The 15,455-nt window shown below is 33.9% G+C and overlaps 3 protein-coding genes across 3 annotated transcripts; 2 read left to right on the forward strand and 1 right to left on the reverse strand.

The window, feature by feature from the left end:
* Positions 1–1,717: 1,717 nt before the first annotated feature.
* Positions 1,718–6,781, forward strand: LOC8265118 (ATP-dependent 6-phosphofructokinase 3). Its single transcript, XM_015716240.3, has 13 exons — positions 1,718–2,314; positions 2,760–2,806; positions 2,900–2,939; positions 3,154–3,216; positions 3,294–3,431; positions 3,694–3,852; positions 3,930–3,983; positions 4,257–4,325; positions 4,461–4,590; positions 4,914–5,170; positions 5,275–5,323; positions 5,415–5,569; positions 6,285–6,781. The coding sequence occupies exons 1-13, from the start codon at positions 2,036–2,038 to the stop codon at positions 6,504–6,506; spliced, it is 1,662 nt and encodes a 553-aa protein (XP_015571726.1). The 5' UTR covers positions 1,718–2,035; the 3' UTR covers positions 6,507–6,781.
* Positions 6,782–8,707: 1,926 nt separating this feature from the next.
* LOC8265117 (AP-4 complex subunit sigma) lies at positions 8,708–10,059 on the forward strand. Its single transcript, XM_002514142.4, has 4 exons — positions 8,708–9,065; positions 9,254–9,340; positions 9,596–9,664; positions 9,773–10,059. Exons 1-4 carry the CDS (start codon positions 8,925–8,927, stop codon positions 9,905–9,907), a joined length of 432 nt encoding a protein of 143 aa, XP_002514188.1. The 5' UTR covers positions 8,708–8,924; the 3' UTR covers positions 9,908–10,059.
* A 524-nt stretch (positions 10,060–10,583) lies between these two features.
* On the reverse strand, positions 10,584–14,478 carry LOC8265116 (glutathione hydrolase 3). The gene is made up of 7 exons (XM_002514141.4): positions 14,259–14,478; positions 12,853–13,190; positions 12,190–12,708; positions 11,724–11,959; positions 11,363–11,627; positions 11,125–11,262; positions 10,584–11,032 (listed from the first exon to the last, which is right to left on the reverse strand). The coding sequence occupies exons 1-7, from the start codon at positions 14,380–14,382 to the stop codon at positions 10,757–10,759; spliced, it is 1,896 nt and encodes a 631-aa protein (XP_002514187.1). The 5' UTR covers positions 14,383–14,478; the 3' UTR covers positions 10,584–10,756.
* Positions 14,479–15,455: the final 977 nt, after the last annotated feature.

Below are 15,455 nucleotides of genomic sequence, written 5' to 3' on the forward strand. Positions count from 1 at the left end.
TGAGTTATTAAATAAATAAAGACCTTTGTTGCCTAATAAGTTACAGCATAAGTGAATTTTTAATAATTTTTATCCGCTATTTACTTTTTATTTATTATTTATTAAATAAATACTATAAAATCCATAAAATCATACTGAAATCATTTAGCAATACCATTTTTCTTTTGGAGAAGGATGTATACCTTTAATATTACTAATTAATTTGTTAATGGATATAATATCTAAATAGTTGTTGTTGAACTCTTTTTTAATTATAAACTTGTATAGATTTAGACAACGACATTCTTCTTCTAAAGTGGGAAGCTCACAATTTTTTTTAAAAAAAAAAGAAAACGATTTAAATATAATATGTAAATTAGAAGTATTCATAGATCATGGTTCGATTTATCTAATTTATACAAAAAAATTAATTAAACTAATTTCATCGGTTTATAAATAATTATATAAATTAAAATAAAAGTAATAAAAAATTTATTTTTATTTAATATTCGGTTCCGTGCCATCTTTATAGTTTTCTTTTTCTTAAATCATAATGAAACTAAAAATTTACAATTCTATTTGATTTAAAAACCAAAACTAATTCATATACATTTAAAACTATGGTTTTTAATTTGAACTAAATTGAATCATTTTGATCGGGTGGATTTGGTTAGAGTTTATGCAGCCCTGGTCTAAACTGTTTTTTTGCTGCATGATATGCTCCAAAAAGATAATGGAATCCTAGTTATTACTTTTACTAGTGGGCTGTGTGACATGCGATTTCATGTGTTTGCTGTTTTGAATGGCTGCCCATAATATTCAATATCTGGTCTGTCTTATCGTAAACATTTTATTTTGACAATTAAATAAGTTGGAAGTGTGTCATTTTTGAATTCTAATGGTCAATTTCAACAAGTCAACACAATCTTGGCACAAAAGAAAAACCCCTTTTTATTTATTTATTTATTTATTTTTGTTGTTCGTAAATTTTCCAAATCCAAATCAACCCCAAAATTAAACTCCCCATCTTTAGTAAAAAAAAATTAAGCCAAAATTAGCCATTCATCATCTTTCAAGTATCAACCGCACAAATCACGGTTGTTTGTACCCTAAACTCCAGTATACCTGATAAATGATTATCCTAAATTTATTGCATATAATAATACGACAATACAAAAGCATAATAAATGTAGAGATTCTCTTCCAGCTCACCATGCAAATTAGCATTTTTAATTGAGTACCAGCAGTTTATTAACATCAGCAGCATAGCACATTAAATAAATTAATTCAAAATCACTAAACTATTAAAAGCTCTATATTTCATATCATTATTACAATTAAGATTTAAGACAGCGATCAACCATTCCGCCCGTATCCGCCATCCAACCAGACAAACTGTTGTCCTTTTTAGTTCTGACTGACCCGAATAGGCGATTTCTCGAATCCATTACCGGCAACTCTTGCTGCCCTGCCCCGGCCACTACTTGAAATTTGCCAAATGTATTACACCGAAAGATTAAAATATGGATAAGATTTTCTTTTTTCTTTTTATAAAGAAAAATCCTCTAATTGTGTATCATATTTATGTGATAAAAGAAACATTTTTATATAAGAGAACTGGATATAATAATAATACACCACCATTTGCTTATCAGTTATCTCCCACGAATCAAACTGTGCCAAATAAGGCAAATAATTTTCATTTTGTTTTTCTTTTTCCAAGAATCTAGAAGTAAAAAATAAAATAAAAATTCAACCTTCCTTTTCCCACCTCCTGTCCTCCATCGATCCTTTCCACTCTTATTAGTCGGCCAAACAAAAACCACTGCTTAAAAAGTGAAAACAAGTTAATGGCCACCTGTTTCATTTTTGGGTTCTTATGAGTACCTTTCAAAACCAGGCAATCGCGAATACCATTAAACGCTACTCTTCTTCTTTTCTTTTTTTAGAATTGTATTTTCATTTTCTTTTCTTTGGTCAACACTGGTTCCTATAAGTATGGATGGATTAGCTTCAACATTTTTTTCTAATTATTATACAGTTTTCTCTTCGGTGCATGGATTCAATCTTATGTCCTAAATATTCATCGTCGGTTTCTTCTTTGAATTATCGGTTTCTCGAAACTTCTACTTCCACGAATTTCTCTTCCTCGCTCAGTTTTACTTGTCATAATAATAGTAATCATAATTCGGGTTCGGGTTCTGGATTCGGATTATCCACTACAGCCGCTATGTCCAACGGCAACGGTATTTACAAACCTAAGATCGTTACCGGGGAGTACGGTTACGTTCTTGAAGATGTTCCTCACTTGACCGATTACCTTCCCGATCTTCCTGTACGTATCTTTTTAAGCATTTTTCTTTTATAGAAACTTTATGTATCTGTACGGAAAATGTATACACGTATTGCTGGATCAATTTATAAATAAGAAAAATGGAGGTGAAAAGGATGAGAAAGTGAAAGTTCTGGATTCATTTGGATTTTTTTCCTTACTAAAAACGAGATGCTTAACTAAGTTAATCGTAATTGTTTGTTGAGTTATTTATTATTATTTTTTTCTAAAATCATGCATTTCTTCGGCTAGTAAAGTGATAAAGGAGAGATTCTGTTTTTCTGGATCCTTAATAATTGTGACTTTTTCTTTAATCAGTCAAAAGCACATTATTTGTGACGATCATCATGGAAAGATGTATTTAACAAATAATCTGGAAGCATGATATTGTTGTTCCGTTTGTTTCGTTCACCTGCTGATTCTGTGTTTGACATTTATTCTGTTGTAGACTTATCCCAATCCTTTACAAGACAATCCTGCATATTCGGTTGTAAAGTAAGTCTCCCTCCCTCTTATTTGCTCTTTTGCTGTTTTTGTAACTCCTATTGTGAATTCTTGTTTACCACAGTGATTTTCTGATTTTACCAGGCAGTATTTTGTTCATACCGATGATTCTGTTCCCCAAAAGGTCAGCTTTCCATATAAATAATTGATTAGGCGAATAAGGATAATAAATGTGTTTTTGCTATAGTTTTCTCAATGACAGAGTTCAGTTTATTATTACTTGTGCTGTGTTGCTCGATTTTAGTTGTGGTCTAGAGATAGCTATTAGATACAGGAGAGGTGCTGAAAAACTAAAATGTTATTCTTTTGTTTTAATTCTGTGTTTCCTTATTTTTTAGATTGTTGTTCACAAGGATAGTCCAAGAGGAATACATTTCCGTCGTGCTGGACCTCGCCAAAAGGTATGTCTTTCTGGCCTTTATACATAATGTGGAGTAATGCAGTATAACCCTAAGAAATTTGTTGGATGCATTTTCAGGTTTATTTTGATTCAGATGAAGTTCATGCTTGTATTGTGACGTGTGGGGGTCTCTGCCCTGGGCTCAACACTGTAATTAGGGAAATAGTTTGTGGCTTGTACCATATGTATGGCGTGAAGAGAGTGCTGGGTATAGATGTAAGTGACTCTTATGGCCTTTACTGCAATATAAGTTAAACTACATTGTTAATCTGTCTGTCTTCTCTCTTGCTTTATGCTTGTGACTGTTTTGTTTTCTTAATTTTCATCAATAATTTGAAGTGCTATCCTACCGGTTATCTGCATGGTTGCAATTGACATTGCTTTGTTCAGAAGACATGCCAAAATGTTTTCATATTGTCTAGTGTTAGTTTTTATATTTTAGGATGACATTGTTTTGATGAGTTAATTTAATCTGTAGGGAGGATACAAGGGTTTTTATGCTCGAAATACCATTCCATTGTCACCTAAGGTTGTAAATGATATTCATAAACGTGGTGGAACCATCCTTGGGACATCACGAGGCGGCCATGATACTTCAAAGATAGTTGATAGCATTCAGGATCGTGGGATTAATCAGGTAGATGGCACTGTTTGTTAATATATTCTCTTAATTTAAACCAATGGTTGTTTACTCTTAGCTGTGTTGCACCTCAGGTCTACATAATTGGAGGAGATGGAACTCAGAAAGGGGCATCAGTGATATTTGAGGTAATTTACTTTTATGCGATATTAGCTGGAACAGTCTGCATCTTTGTTCCTCGGTAGATCATGATTTTTAGATGAATTAGAAGATACAAAACTTCAAGTGGAACATGCTATTAAACAATAAAGCTTACAAAAGGAGAATAAAGCCGAACATGCTATTAATTCCTTGGTTGGAAAGTAGAATCTGTCATATATAAATCTACTTCTTTTGCCTTCTTTTCCTTTTTCTCTTTTCTTTTCTTGTTGTAATTCTCTTAAAATCCTATTACATTGTAGGAAATTCGAAGACGAGGTCTCAAAGTTGCAGTTGCTGGAATCCCTAAAACCATCGATAATGACATTCCAGTGCGTACACTGAACTAGCCAAACTGCTGCAGTATTTCTGAGATAAACAGTGATTTTTATTTGACAATCTATGACAGATCACATTTTATATCTTGAATAATAAGACATTGTTAAAAAATTGTCTGATCATGACAGGTCATTGACAAGTCCTTTGGCTTTGACACTGCTGTTGAGGAGGCTCAACGTGCTATTAATGCAGCACATGTTGAATCTGAAAGTATAGAGAATGGTATTGGTCTTGTGAAGTTAATGGGTCGCTACAGTGGTAAGCTCCTATATGTTCCCAACTGCAGTTTAATTTAGCTCTTAAAGCGGCCTTATCTATTCCACAGCAAACATATTGAATTACATACAGATGGGCAGCATCATCTTATGTATAGAAATGAATATTAAAGCCTTTAATTCTAGGTCTTTCTACTACCTAGCTATCTACAAAATTAAGCTACTTCGATTCTTATGTAGGACTTGAAATTCTTGCTCTTGCATAAAAGACTCTCAGTCTAGCCATTTCCAGTTCTTTCTTTTTTTAGAGCTATGCTGTAATGATTTCATTTGGAGTTCTGGAATGAGATTTATTGCACGGTACAGGATTTATTGCAATGTATGCTACTCTTGCAAGTCGAGATGTGGATTGTTGCTTGATTCCGGAGTCACCATTTTATCTAGAAGGGGAAGGTGGACTTTTCGAGTACATTGAGAAACGACTCAAAGAAAATGGGCACATGGTCATTGTGATAGCCGAAGGTGCTGGACAGGAGCTGCTTTCTCAGCAATCAACACTGCAGGATGCTTCAGGAAACAAGCTCCTCCAAGATGTTGGGTTGTATATATCGCAGAGGATCAAGGTATTGGTTTTAATTTGAACTCTTTTGCCTTTATGTTCAAGTCTTATCACATAGAGACATGCAAGTCTTTTCAGCAAATTGATTCTTCTGTACGTTTTTTGCAGGACTTTTTTTCAAAGCAGAAGAAGATGCCTATAAATCTCAAATATATAGGTTGAAACAACAGTCAAACTGAAGAAGTTGATTTATACAAGCTTGTTGTTGACTAGGATAATTAACTATTATATCTTCTCCTTTTTGGCAGATCCTACATATATGATTCGTGCTATTCCGAGCAATGCATCTGATAATGTGTACTGCACACTTCTTGCTCAAAGTGCTGTTCATGGAGCAATGGCTGGTTACACTGGCTTTACAAGTGGTCTTGTTAATGGCAGACAAACTTACATACCCTTCTATGTGAGTTAATCCCTTAATCCCTTGCATGCATAAATGAAGGGAACTTCTTTTGCCATTCTTCTTTCTATCTTATTTGGGTGTAGCAGATCTGCAATAATTAGAGTCTTTTAAGAAATTTGGCGCTGTTGATATCCTTCTAGCTCTTCTTGTGATATCTGATTGTTTGACCACTTATATTACCTTCTCCTTCTCTTCCTTCCTTTTTCTTACATTTCTTTTACCTACAGTCTTTATCATCTTTTTCTTCGCATTTTTTTCTCCTCTCTATAGCTCTCACTAATATGTTCACATTTGCTTCATTCTTGGTCTCATGTGCCCATTTCCCCTTTTCTTTTTCTGTCCCTTTTCTCTTTCTTTCTTTTTTCTGTTAATGGGGGGTTGACATTTCACATTTCAAAATGCTGTGAAGAAACAGAAGGTTAAAGTTATGCATCTCAACCTTTTGGAGTTGCTCGTGTAAATGTACACACACAACATGCATACACACTCTTTGATTGTTTGATCTTTCATATAATTATCAAAGTCGCTTTTCTAGATTACTGTGTTGTTAATTTTTTTTCTGAAAAAGAATATGCAAGTTTATGGCATATAGCCCTCAACAACTTGTAATTTGTTTCATAATTATAGTGGAAGATTAGGTTCTTGTGTCATTTTCTTTAGTGATTTAAAAATTCAAAATTCTGGCTTAACACTGATGTCCATGGTTATTCTTCAGCGAATTACTGAAAGCCAAAACAAAGTGGTCATAACAGATAGGATGTGGGCTAGGCTTCTGTCTTCAACAAATCAACCTAGCTTTTTGTGTAAAGATGACATTGAAGAAAAGAAAGAGGAGATTGCCAAAGTGGTGAAAGCAGAACAACCAGAAAAGCAATTGATGGATGATGGGAATTGTGCAGATGACATTGTGGCAAAGAAAGAGGTCAGCTACATGTGATTGAGATTATTATTGCTTAGTCAGTCTGCAGTGATCTACTACCACTATTTTCCTACCACGCATATTGGTCAACATTAGATTAGTGATATTCAGAGGGTGAGTTCTGCCTTTCGAGTTTTATTTAAAGTGGGAGAGGAGATGGTAGTCTTCACTGCTGATATAAAAAAGTTTATTGTTGTGAATTATGGACAAAGATGAATGATTAAGAGTTAGGTCATGCGCTGGACTGTAGTGTATGATGACATTGTTATATTATATCAAAAGTAGTTTTTCCACTTTGTGATTTTTTTACAATTCCTCTTTTGATTATGGAATTATAGAAAGTATATTCTGAAGTATCGTGGCGTTTATTTTTCTATCAATTAAATCCGAACATACCTGAAATGAGAAGCAAAACAGCTACAGAAGACCTGATAGAATATTGTGGTGGCGTGCATCATCAACCATGGATGGATCATTTTCAATTTTTATGCTTTGGAATTGGCATTGTATGGCAAATCCTGGTAAAAAAGTTTTGTAAATTTTTACAGAGTGAAACCCAGACTTTAAAGAAATGTGGATCCGATACCCAGAAATTAAAGAAAAGTGGATCAGAGGGGCATGAACTAGAGAGACATGAACTCTATGCTCAGGTATTAAAGAGAAGTGCATCAGATAGTCGTATAGTAGAGGAATGGAAACCCAGAAAACACACTTATAAGAAAAGATGGTTCAACTTCAACTTGGCTCTATGCTGCCATATCCCTGTCCAAAGGCATGCCTGTGAGCATTCTAAGAAATAAAGTAGCCCTGCATCAGACGAAAGACATATAAAATAAGTCCAGCCAACGGAGTAACACTGGTCAAGTCCCTTCCTCATTTGTTGTTCATTTTTCTTGAATATAACCAATTCTCTCTAATTTTTGGCGATTCCCTGTGTATTTTCATCAGAGTTAAATGACAGATAGGAAATAAAAGAGGAAACAAAATTTTTAGAAGTCTTTTCTTGTAAATTTTGTATTAGTAATATAGGTCTCCTGTTATAAATTAAACTTAGCTGAAAGGATCATTAAGCAAAGGGAAAAAAGCACTATGTATTATCATGCTGGTCATTGATTTTTTTCTTTTGGGTGAATCCCTCGATGTTTAGATGAAGAAGTAATAAGAAATATGACTTTATCTACTTCCCACGTGTAAAAATGAATTTATTTGATTACATTGTATTTGGTAGAAATCTATAAAATTTATATATTTTAAATAAAATGAGAATTAATTTACAATTTTACATAATTAAAATTATAGAATTGATTATAATTAAATTAATTTTTTTTTAAAAGTAAATAAAATCTTCAAATAAATTCCAGATTAATAAATCAAAACAGTGAATCTAATATAAAATCTTGATTTGGCCAAAATTAAATTGATTAGAAACATATGGTATTTTTGTTTTTAAGCACGTAAAATGGTCAATAGTAATCAACAACTAAGAGGTTCACTCATGGAATGTGGAGAGCAGATAGGGCAAAGAGCCTTATAGAATAGGGAGCTAAATTACATGTAGTGGAAATGAGGTTCCCTAAAAGTTTATGTGGAAGTTATGATGCAAACAACCTAATACACACAGTTATCTCTAGATTTCTATCGGGCTTGAAAGAAAAAAGATTCCTACAAGTGGTGATATCTTTCATTATTAATTTTGCTTAATATTTTATATTTAAACGAAATAATAATATGATATTATCATGAGTGATTGAACTGGGAATATAGAAAATAATCTAATAAAAAATAATATATAGTCTTCGAAATATATGAATTAATTAGTATTTTTATTTTAAAATAAATGTTGTTTTGATGTAATTATGTAAAGATTAAAAGAATAAATTTAACTATAGTTAACTACAGTAATCACCAGCTTGATAAAATATTTTTTTATTAATATAAATCTTATTATCTGATCTCATTATATTTTTCAATATTTCATTCTCTAATAATACTTTCATCTGTAATGAATAATAGTAAAATGTATATCTCTAAAATAATTATAGAGGGAGTTGCATAGAGATTTTTAAAGAAAAATTATCGGATACAGAAAATAGAATTTATAAATTACTTTAATATAAAAATTCAACTTTTTTAATTGTTTTTGAGTTAAATCTTGTTGAATTTCTTTTTGTTTTCAAATTTCGTCGTCCAAGAATTGCTAAAAGAAATAAAATTCATCGTCCAAGGAAGAAGTCTGATCATAAACAGGTGTCGTTGGTAGAACGTCATGTCGTCAAGGAGTAGCGTAATTTCCTAATACACATAAAAGGAAGCAGGCAAATCTAAGGCCAGTTTGGTTTCTCCATAACAGAAATAAAGAACAGTGAAAGGAATCTCTCGGATGTTGTAGAAAATTATTAAAAAGAAGAAGGAAGAAGAAGAAGAAGCAGCAGCAAAATGGGGATAAGATTCATATTAATGGTAAACAAACAAGGCCAAACACGTTTAGCTCAATACTACGAATGGCTAACCCTCGAAGAACGCCGTGCCCTCGAGGGCGAAATCGTGCGCAAATGCCTCGCTCGCAACGATCAACAGGTTCTCTCTCTTCAGTTACCTCTAATTACGTAACACATATTCGATTAACCTCCGATCTTCTATAACCAACATTATATTTGCTGCTAATCCTTATTTAATTCTCTTCAGCATAGCTTAGGTCAATCAGAACAAATTTGATCACATTTGTTTCCTGATTGATGTTATTGTTGTAAATACTGAAATTACAGTGTTCTTTTGTGGAGCATCGCAACTACAAAATTGTTTATAGGCGCTACGCATCCTTATTTTTCCTGGTTGGCGTCGACAATGATGAAGTAATTTTTTTTTTTTCCTTTTTTAAATTTAAGAATTGTGCTTTTCTTGTTTGGAATGTTCAAATATGCTAGAACTCAAAATGCCTTTGGAAAAAATCAAGACATTTTGAAAGAAAAGAAACCATGCCTCAAATGACATGATTTTGCAAGTATTCAATTCATATGATTTATCCCAAATGGGGCTTAGATGTTTTCGCTTCCCCTGATTTTTCTAAATCCTCATGTAATTGGATGTTCTTTCTCTTTCTTGTACAGAATGAGCTAGCAATTTTGGAATTCATACATCTGTTGGTGGAAACCATGGACCGCCATTTCGGCAATGTGGTAAGTTTCTTGTATAATATTGTGTATCACCAACCTTCTGTCTCTGTTCTCCTGCATACCTTTAGGTTACCATTTTCTTCAATGAGAAATGTTTATTTGTTTCTACAGTGCGAGTTAGACATCATGTTCCATTTAGAAAAGGCGCATTTCATGCTAGAGGAGATGGTCATGAATGGCTGCATTGTTGAGACAAGCAAGGCTAATATCCTTGCACCAATACAGCTGATGGACAAAACATCATAATAAGATGGGTTAAGTGCTTTCGTTTTGCTCTTGCATTCGGCATGGATTTGCATTTCTGTTCATGTTATTTGCCTGTTGTACAATAAGTTTATGAATGCATTAAAATTCTTATCTTGGTTAATGAAAAACTTGGTGTTGATATATTGGTACTACCGAACATGGTCTTCTACAGATTCTAGTTTCTTTAAACTTGGTGAGCTGCTCGTTTTATTAATAATTCTATGATCTGGTCAAGGAGAAACTTACTTTCTGTAGCCAAGCAGAATCTAACTGGTAATCAAACAGTAGGTTCCCTATGCTTCTTTCCCATTCTATGGAAGAAAAGAGCCATGCTTTGTACAGCAATACATCTCAAAGAATGACACCATTTGCTGCCTTAGCTTGTGTAAAAGCTCTCCTAATATTATCTTTTTGAGGAATTCTAGACCCTCAAAGTAAGAGTTGAACTAAGATTTTCACACTGTCACTCTTTCTAAATCACCTGCTACGTAATAATTGCGCTTTCTGCTATCAGGATCAATATTATGTTTTACCTCTAGTTGTATCCTTTGGTTAATTGTATTTTCTTATAGGTTGTAGTATGCACTGATGGTGGCTAAGTTTCTCTCTCATTTGATCTTCTAGAGGTGTACCATGTGTCGTTCTTGCTCTAGCGTGAAAGTAGAAATTCAATGTGTTGAAAATAACGGCTGAATATTTTCAGCATTCTTTCTATTATATCATGAAATCAAGCGTGTGCAAGTTGACTGAATTTGCTTACAAATAATCAAACTTCTCCCAAGTTCTATATACAACAAATGGACTAATTCCTGAAAGGTACAAAACAGTTCCACACACACTATTTATAGATCAAACTGCTGCTGGCCTCCCGTCCTTTCTCGGATCACTCACTGCTGTGAGTTCACCTCGCAAAATTTGGGCATTTTGGGAATCCCTTTCACTTTTACGGCCTATTTTAATAGGGTTTTGGAGGGTTTGAACGACAAGTTGGACGATAGCTCCTCCTGCCTTAGCCTCCAATTCATGCCCCCTTTCTTTCAAGAATAGCTTTGTTTCCTCAGCGAGCTCTATGTGGTCGCCATCGATCACAGTCCAGTTCTCATACTTAACTATATTTGGTATTAACTGCAGAAAATCAGGGATATATCAATGGTCTCTTCAAATATTAGCCAGCCTTATAGAAGGGGGAAAGTTGCAGAGAAAATACGCATAAATACCCTGTGATAGATTCTTGGTTTCTCCACTGCAATTAATGGTTCTAACCCCAGCACAAAATGGTTAATAAAAACTTGTGCTACTGCCGGAATGATGTCCATTCCTCCACTACCACCTAACACCCCTACCACTTGATCATCCTGCCAAGTTTACAATGTAAAGTTAGAGGCAATATTATGTCTGAAGCGGGTACAACATCTGTGTTGCTAATGATGCGACTTATAAGTGAAATAGCGATACCTTGGTGACAACTATGGGGGTCATGGAAGATAAGGGTCTCTTGTTGGATTCAATAAAGTTTGATGGAGCAGGAGGGAGCACGTCGGGGGTTATCTCCGTCGGCACTGAGAAGTCACCCATTTCATTGTTGAGCACAATACCAGTAGATGGAGAGAGCAGTCCAGCTCCAAAAGGGTAATTTACAGTTGTTGTCATTGATACAGCATTTCGCTCAGCATCAACGATGCAGAAATGGCTAGTTCCATGATCTCTAAGCTGACTCCACCTGCACATTTATCAACTCTGTGTAATTATCTGTCTGACAATGGTACGAATATGGCAGAGTAGTAAGATTTCGTGTAAATAAATGAGTGGTTAATACCTGTTCATATAATATTCTGGGGGGAAAGTAGTATTATCTATTATCCTTTTCCGGATTTGCTCTGCATAAGTCGGGGAAAGCATTTCAGCCACATACTTCTTAATGTCTACAAACTTGGGGTCGCCCAAGTTCATTCGCACGGCAAACATGTGTTTCAGCGCTTCAATTAAGCGATGCAGTCCAAGATTTTCTTGTACAGCGCCTGAAGTTCCATAGCTATCAAAGATATTTAAGACCTGTAATTTTTCATACCGGAATTTAGATAATTTTTATCTACATTGTTTACAAGTTATACAGAATTACAGTCATGACATATATAGAAGACTGTCTATAAGTTCTACTCTTGCAAAATAAACAACCTACCTTTCTTAGAAAATTGCTACATCCATTCATCAAACAACCAGAACAAATTCTACCAAGATACTGTACACATAAAAGAACGAAGAGGAGAAAGGACGTTACCCACCATTGACAGCCCCAGTGTTCCGCCTGAAGGAGGTGGCATTCCGTGCACCGTGTAGCCCATTACATTTGCAGTCACTGCATCCGTTATTTCCACCTTGTAATTCTGTAGATCTTCCATTGTCAATATCCCACCAGCCTTTCTTACATCCTTCACCAACTGCTCACCAACAGTGCCATTGTAAAAGGCTTGTGGCCCTTGTTCTGCAATTGCCTCCAAGCTCCGTGCTAGTTTCATATTGAAGCACTTATCACCAGCTTGTAACAAGTTCCCATTTGGTGCAAACACTTCCTGAAGTCCAGGGTCATTCATGATTAACCCTGCCTGTTTTGATATCTCTAGTCCGAGATAAGGACGAATGATAAAACCATATTTGGCAAGTTTTATGGCAGGTTGGAATAAGTTTCTCCAAGGCAAACGTCCGTGCTGTAACCAAGCTTCATGGAGGCCAGCGATTTCACCAGGAACTCCAATAGATAGTGGACCCGAATACTTGTCTTCAATGTTATTTGCGTACATGTTCTGGGTTCAGGACAATTAAATTAAAAGAGTCATGATCAAGTCTAAACTAAAATTAACCCGGTTGATATTTACACCTTCTGCAAATGTCGTTTCGAACCTACAAAAGAACTAGTGTATTGGAGCAAAAAGAGAGTAACTGTGAACCTTTGAAGCAGCTAAGGGAGCGGTTTCCCTCATGTCAAAAGCTTGAGTTTTCAATGTTGATGAAGACCTAACAACCATGAAAGCTCCGCCTCCTATTCCACTCGCCTGTGCATTAATAACTCCAACACACAATGCCGTTGCCACCGCAGCATCGACAGCATGGCCACCTTCTCTAAGCATCGATGCACCAATCTCAGAACATCGCCCATCATCAGCAGCAACAACGCCTTGTTCCGACTGGATAATTTCAGCCTCATTAACCTTGAGCCACTCATCGTGAGTGTTTCCATTTTTTAGCAGCCAAGATGTTAAATCGCCTCCAAATTTTACTGTTAAGCCTACAACCAAGTCAAACAGTATGCTTAGTATTTAAAAAATAAAAAAGAAAAAAAAATAAAAGGATCCTCTTTCATGGATTAGCAATGAACACGTCAACCAATAAAGTCTACAATATAAAATAAAAAAATAATAATGCTAAGAAATTATCTTCAATATCCAACTCCTTAATTATTTTAAATTACATATTCTTCTTCATTCGCTATAGTAAAGGGTAATCACTAATCATGAATAAGACCCACTTATTTCACAAGGTCTTGAGTAATCTAATAAATAATCTGCTACCCACTAATAGAATAAAGAAAAGGTGAAAGGCAATAAAGCTGTGAAATCGGACTGTTCTTATGCCCAGAAATGATTTACTAGAATTTTCCATTTCTTAATAAGAAAGGATATATAAACTTTTAGCTTAATTCTGATCATCGCATATTCTTGCTAAGGTTGTTCTTATGAACCCACTCCTGGGGGACAACAATTTGCTTTTACTCAGCCTAATTCAATAATATTATCAAGGAGAAAAGGTTTGTCATAAAAATAAAAAACAAAGAAATTGAAATGTAATATGAAACTATTCAACTTTTTACAGTAATTGACATATGAAAGTAAACTTAATCTAACGCAACATTTGGTTTGCTTTTATAGTTCTTCATAAGACTATATGTTTCAGCCATAACCACGTCAGAATATTCATTTTATTCCTGTTCAAAAATAAATATTCGTTTTATTAGATTTAGAAACCAAAACCAATCTAAAGAATGTTTAAATCATAATCTTTTAGTTGGACTGAATTAAATTTACTAAGTCGGTTGTTTGGTTTGGTTAACTTTTTCTGCAGGTAGATAATGAAGTAAGATTCTACTGAAAGGCCATTAATCTTTGGAGGAATCACAGTGGTTCTCATGGTTTCCACATAAAACTTGACCACTCGACTATATCAGTTCCTAACTCATATTTCAGATTCACTACAAAAAGCAGAATATACAATCATGAAAAATAGATTTAACGATTTAAAACTTTGTACCCAGAAAAGAATATGAAAGAAAAAGATGAAGAGAAAAAGAATTACTGACTTGAAAGGATCAAGAGACCAAGAAAAAAGCAAAGAGCTCTGCTCCTCCAAATTTTCTTCTTCTCCTCGTTAGAAGAAGAAACATTACTGCCCAAAAGTGGGAATTCAGCACTCTCTCTTCCCATGATTTGTTGGTGTTCCTGTCCTGGTCTTCAACAAAAAGACAGAAACTTTTATTAGGTGCTTTGTAGGATTGGTATTTGGTGGCAATTAGCATAAGGTGTTATTCGTTTTTAATTTATCATTCATATATTATAATTATGACGTGGACGGAAAATAACTTCATTGGATTGGATTCATATTGGTGGGTCCTATTACTTGGAATCTTTTCTTTTTTTCTTTTTTTAACTCTGTACATTAGATATGCGATATGAAATCAATAACTCTTCTTCGTCTATTACCTATCCGGTGAATTTTAAAGTATCGTATAAATTTATTAAATAAAAAATTATAAACTCTTAAATTAATTTATATAAAAAATATATAATTTTTAAATTAATATATAGAATATTAAAATCATTATTAATTAAGACATTCTATAATTCACCTACAAAACAATACAACACCAACATTAAAACCCTATATGACCAATTGAAACTCGTGCTAATCTCCAGTGTGATACTGTTAATGCACTATTAAATTGAAAGTGGTATTGTTTATAGAATTAAATTTAGATTTAATCAGGGTAGATCTTAACATTTATAAAACTACTTATATTTTTTATTCTTAATAATATATATATAAAAAATTAAAGTACATAAATATATAAAGTTAAGTGTATGATAAGTTACACTAAAAGTTGTATTGATGAACATATATTACACGTGTACTAATGTGCAGTGTGTTAGGCGCTTTCTTTTTTCTTTGGAAGAAAGATGTTAGGTTAATTGGAGAAATGGGTTTAGTATTTTATTTAGTTGACATGGACTAGGCTATTTAATTGTTGAAATTCACACGCAAATAACAAAAACAAATAAGAGGAGATGTGCATTAGATTGTTAATTTATAGAATTTTTGCTAATTTCAAAGAATAGAGTTGGTAAAAGGTCGTTGTCGCTGATTTTAGAATAATAAAAAAAGCTGTCAGATTCAGTAAATGGACAAATATCGTAAAGGGTGATCTGATTTATGAGCATAAGCACACGAAAGTTTCTTAATCTTACAGCCATGGGATCGGATCCGCAGACAAATGTAAACA

The sequence above is a fragment of the Ricinus communis genome, chromosome 3 (assembly GCF_019578655.1).
Source record: "Ricinus communis isolate WT05 ecotype wild-type chromosome 3, ASM1957865v1, whole genome shotgun sequence".
NCBI classification, from domain to species: Eukaryota; Viridiplantae; Streptophyta; class Magnoliopsida; order Malpighiales; family Euphorbiaceae; genus Ricinus; species Ricinus communis.

Coding starts and splice junctions, on each gene's coding strand:
- LOC8265118 (XM_015716240.3), top strand. CDS start 2,036: ATGGATTCAATCTTATGTCCTAAATATTCATCGTCGGTTTCTTCTTTG. Junction 3,984..4,256: donor GGGCATCAGTGATATTTGAG/GTAATTTACTTT, acceptor ATTACATTGTAG/GAAATTCGAAGACGAGGTCT. Junction 5,171..5,274: donor ATATATCGCAGAGGATCAAG/GTATTGGTTTTA, acceptor CGTTTTTTGCAG/GACTTTTTTTCAAAGCAGAA.
- LOC8265117 (XM_002514142.4), top strand. CDS start 8,925: ATGGGGATAAGATTCATATTAATGGTAAACAAACAAGGCCAAACACGT. Junction 9,341..9,595: donor TTGGCGTCGACAATGATGAA/GTAATTTTTTTT, acceptor TTTCTTGTACAG/AATGAGCTAGCAATTTTGGA. Junction 9,665..9,772: donor ACCGCCATTTCGGCAATGTG/GTAAGTTTCTTG, acceptor TTGTTTCTACAG/TGCGAGTTAGACATCATGTT.
- LOC8265116 (XM_002514141.4), bottom strand. CDS start 14,382: ATGGGAAGAGAGAGTGCTGAATTCCCACTTTTGGGCAGTAATGTTTCT. Junction 11,960..12,189: donor GAACACTGGGGCTGTCAATG/GTGGGTAACGTC, acceptor GAAAAATTACAG/GTCTTAAATATCTTTGATAG. Junction 11,628..11,723: donor CCAGAATATTATATGAACAG/GTATTAACCACT, acceptor ATAAATGTGCAG/GTGGAGTCAGCTTAGAGATC.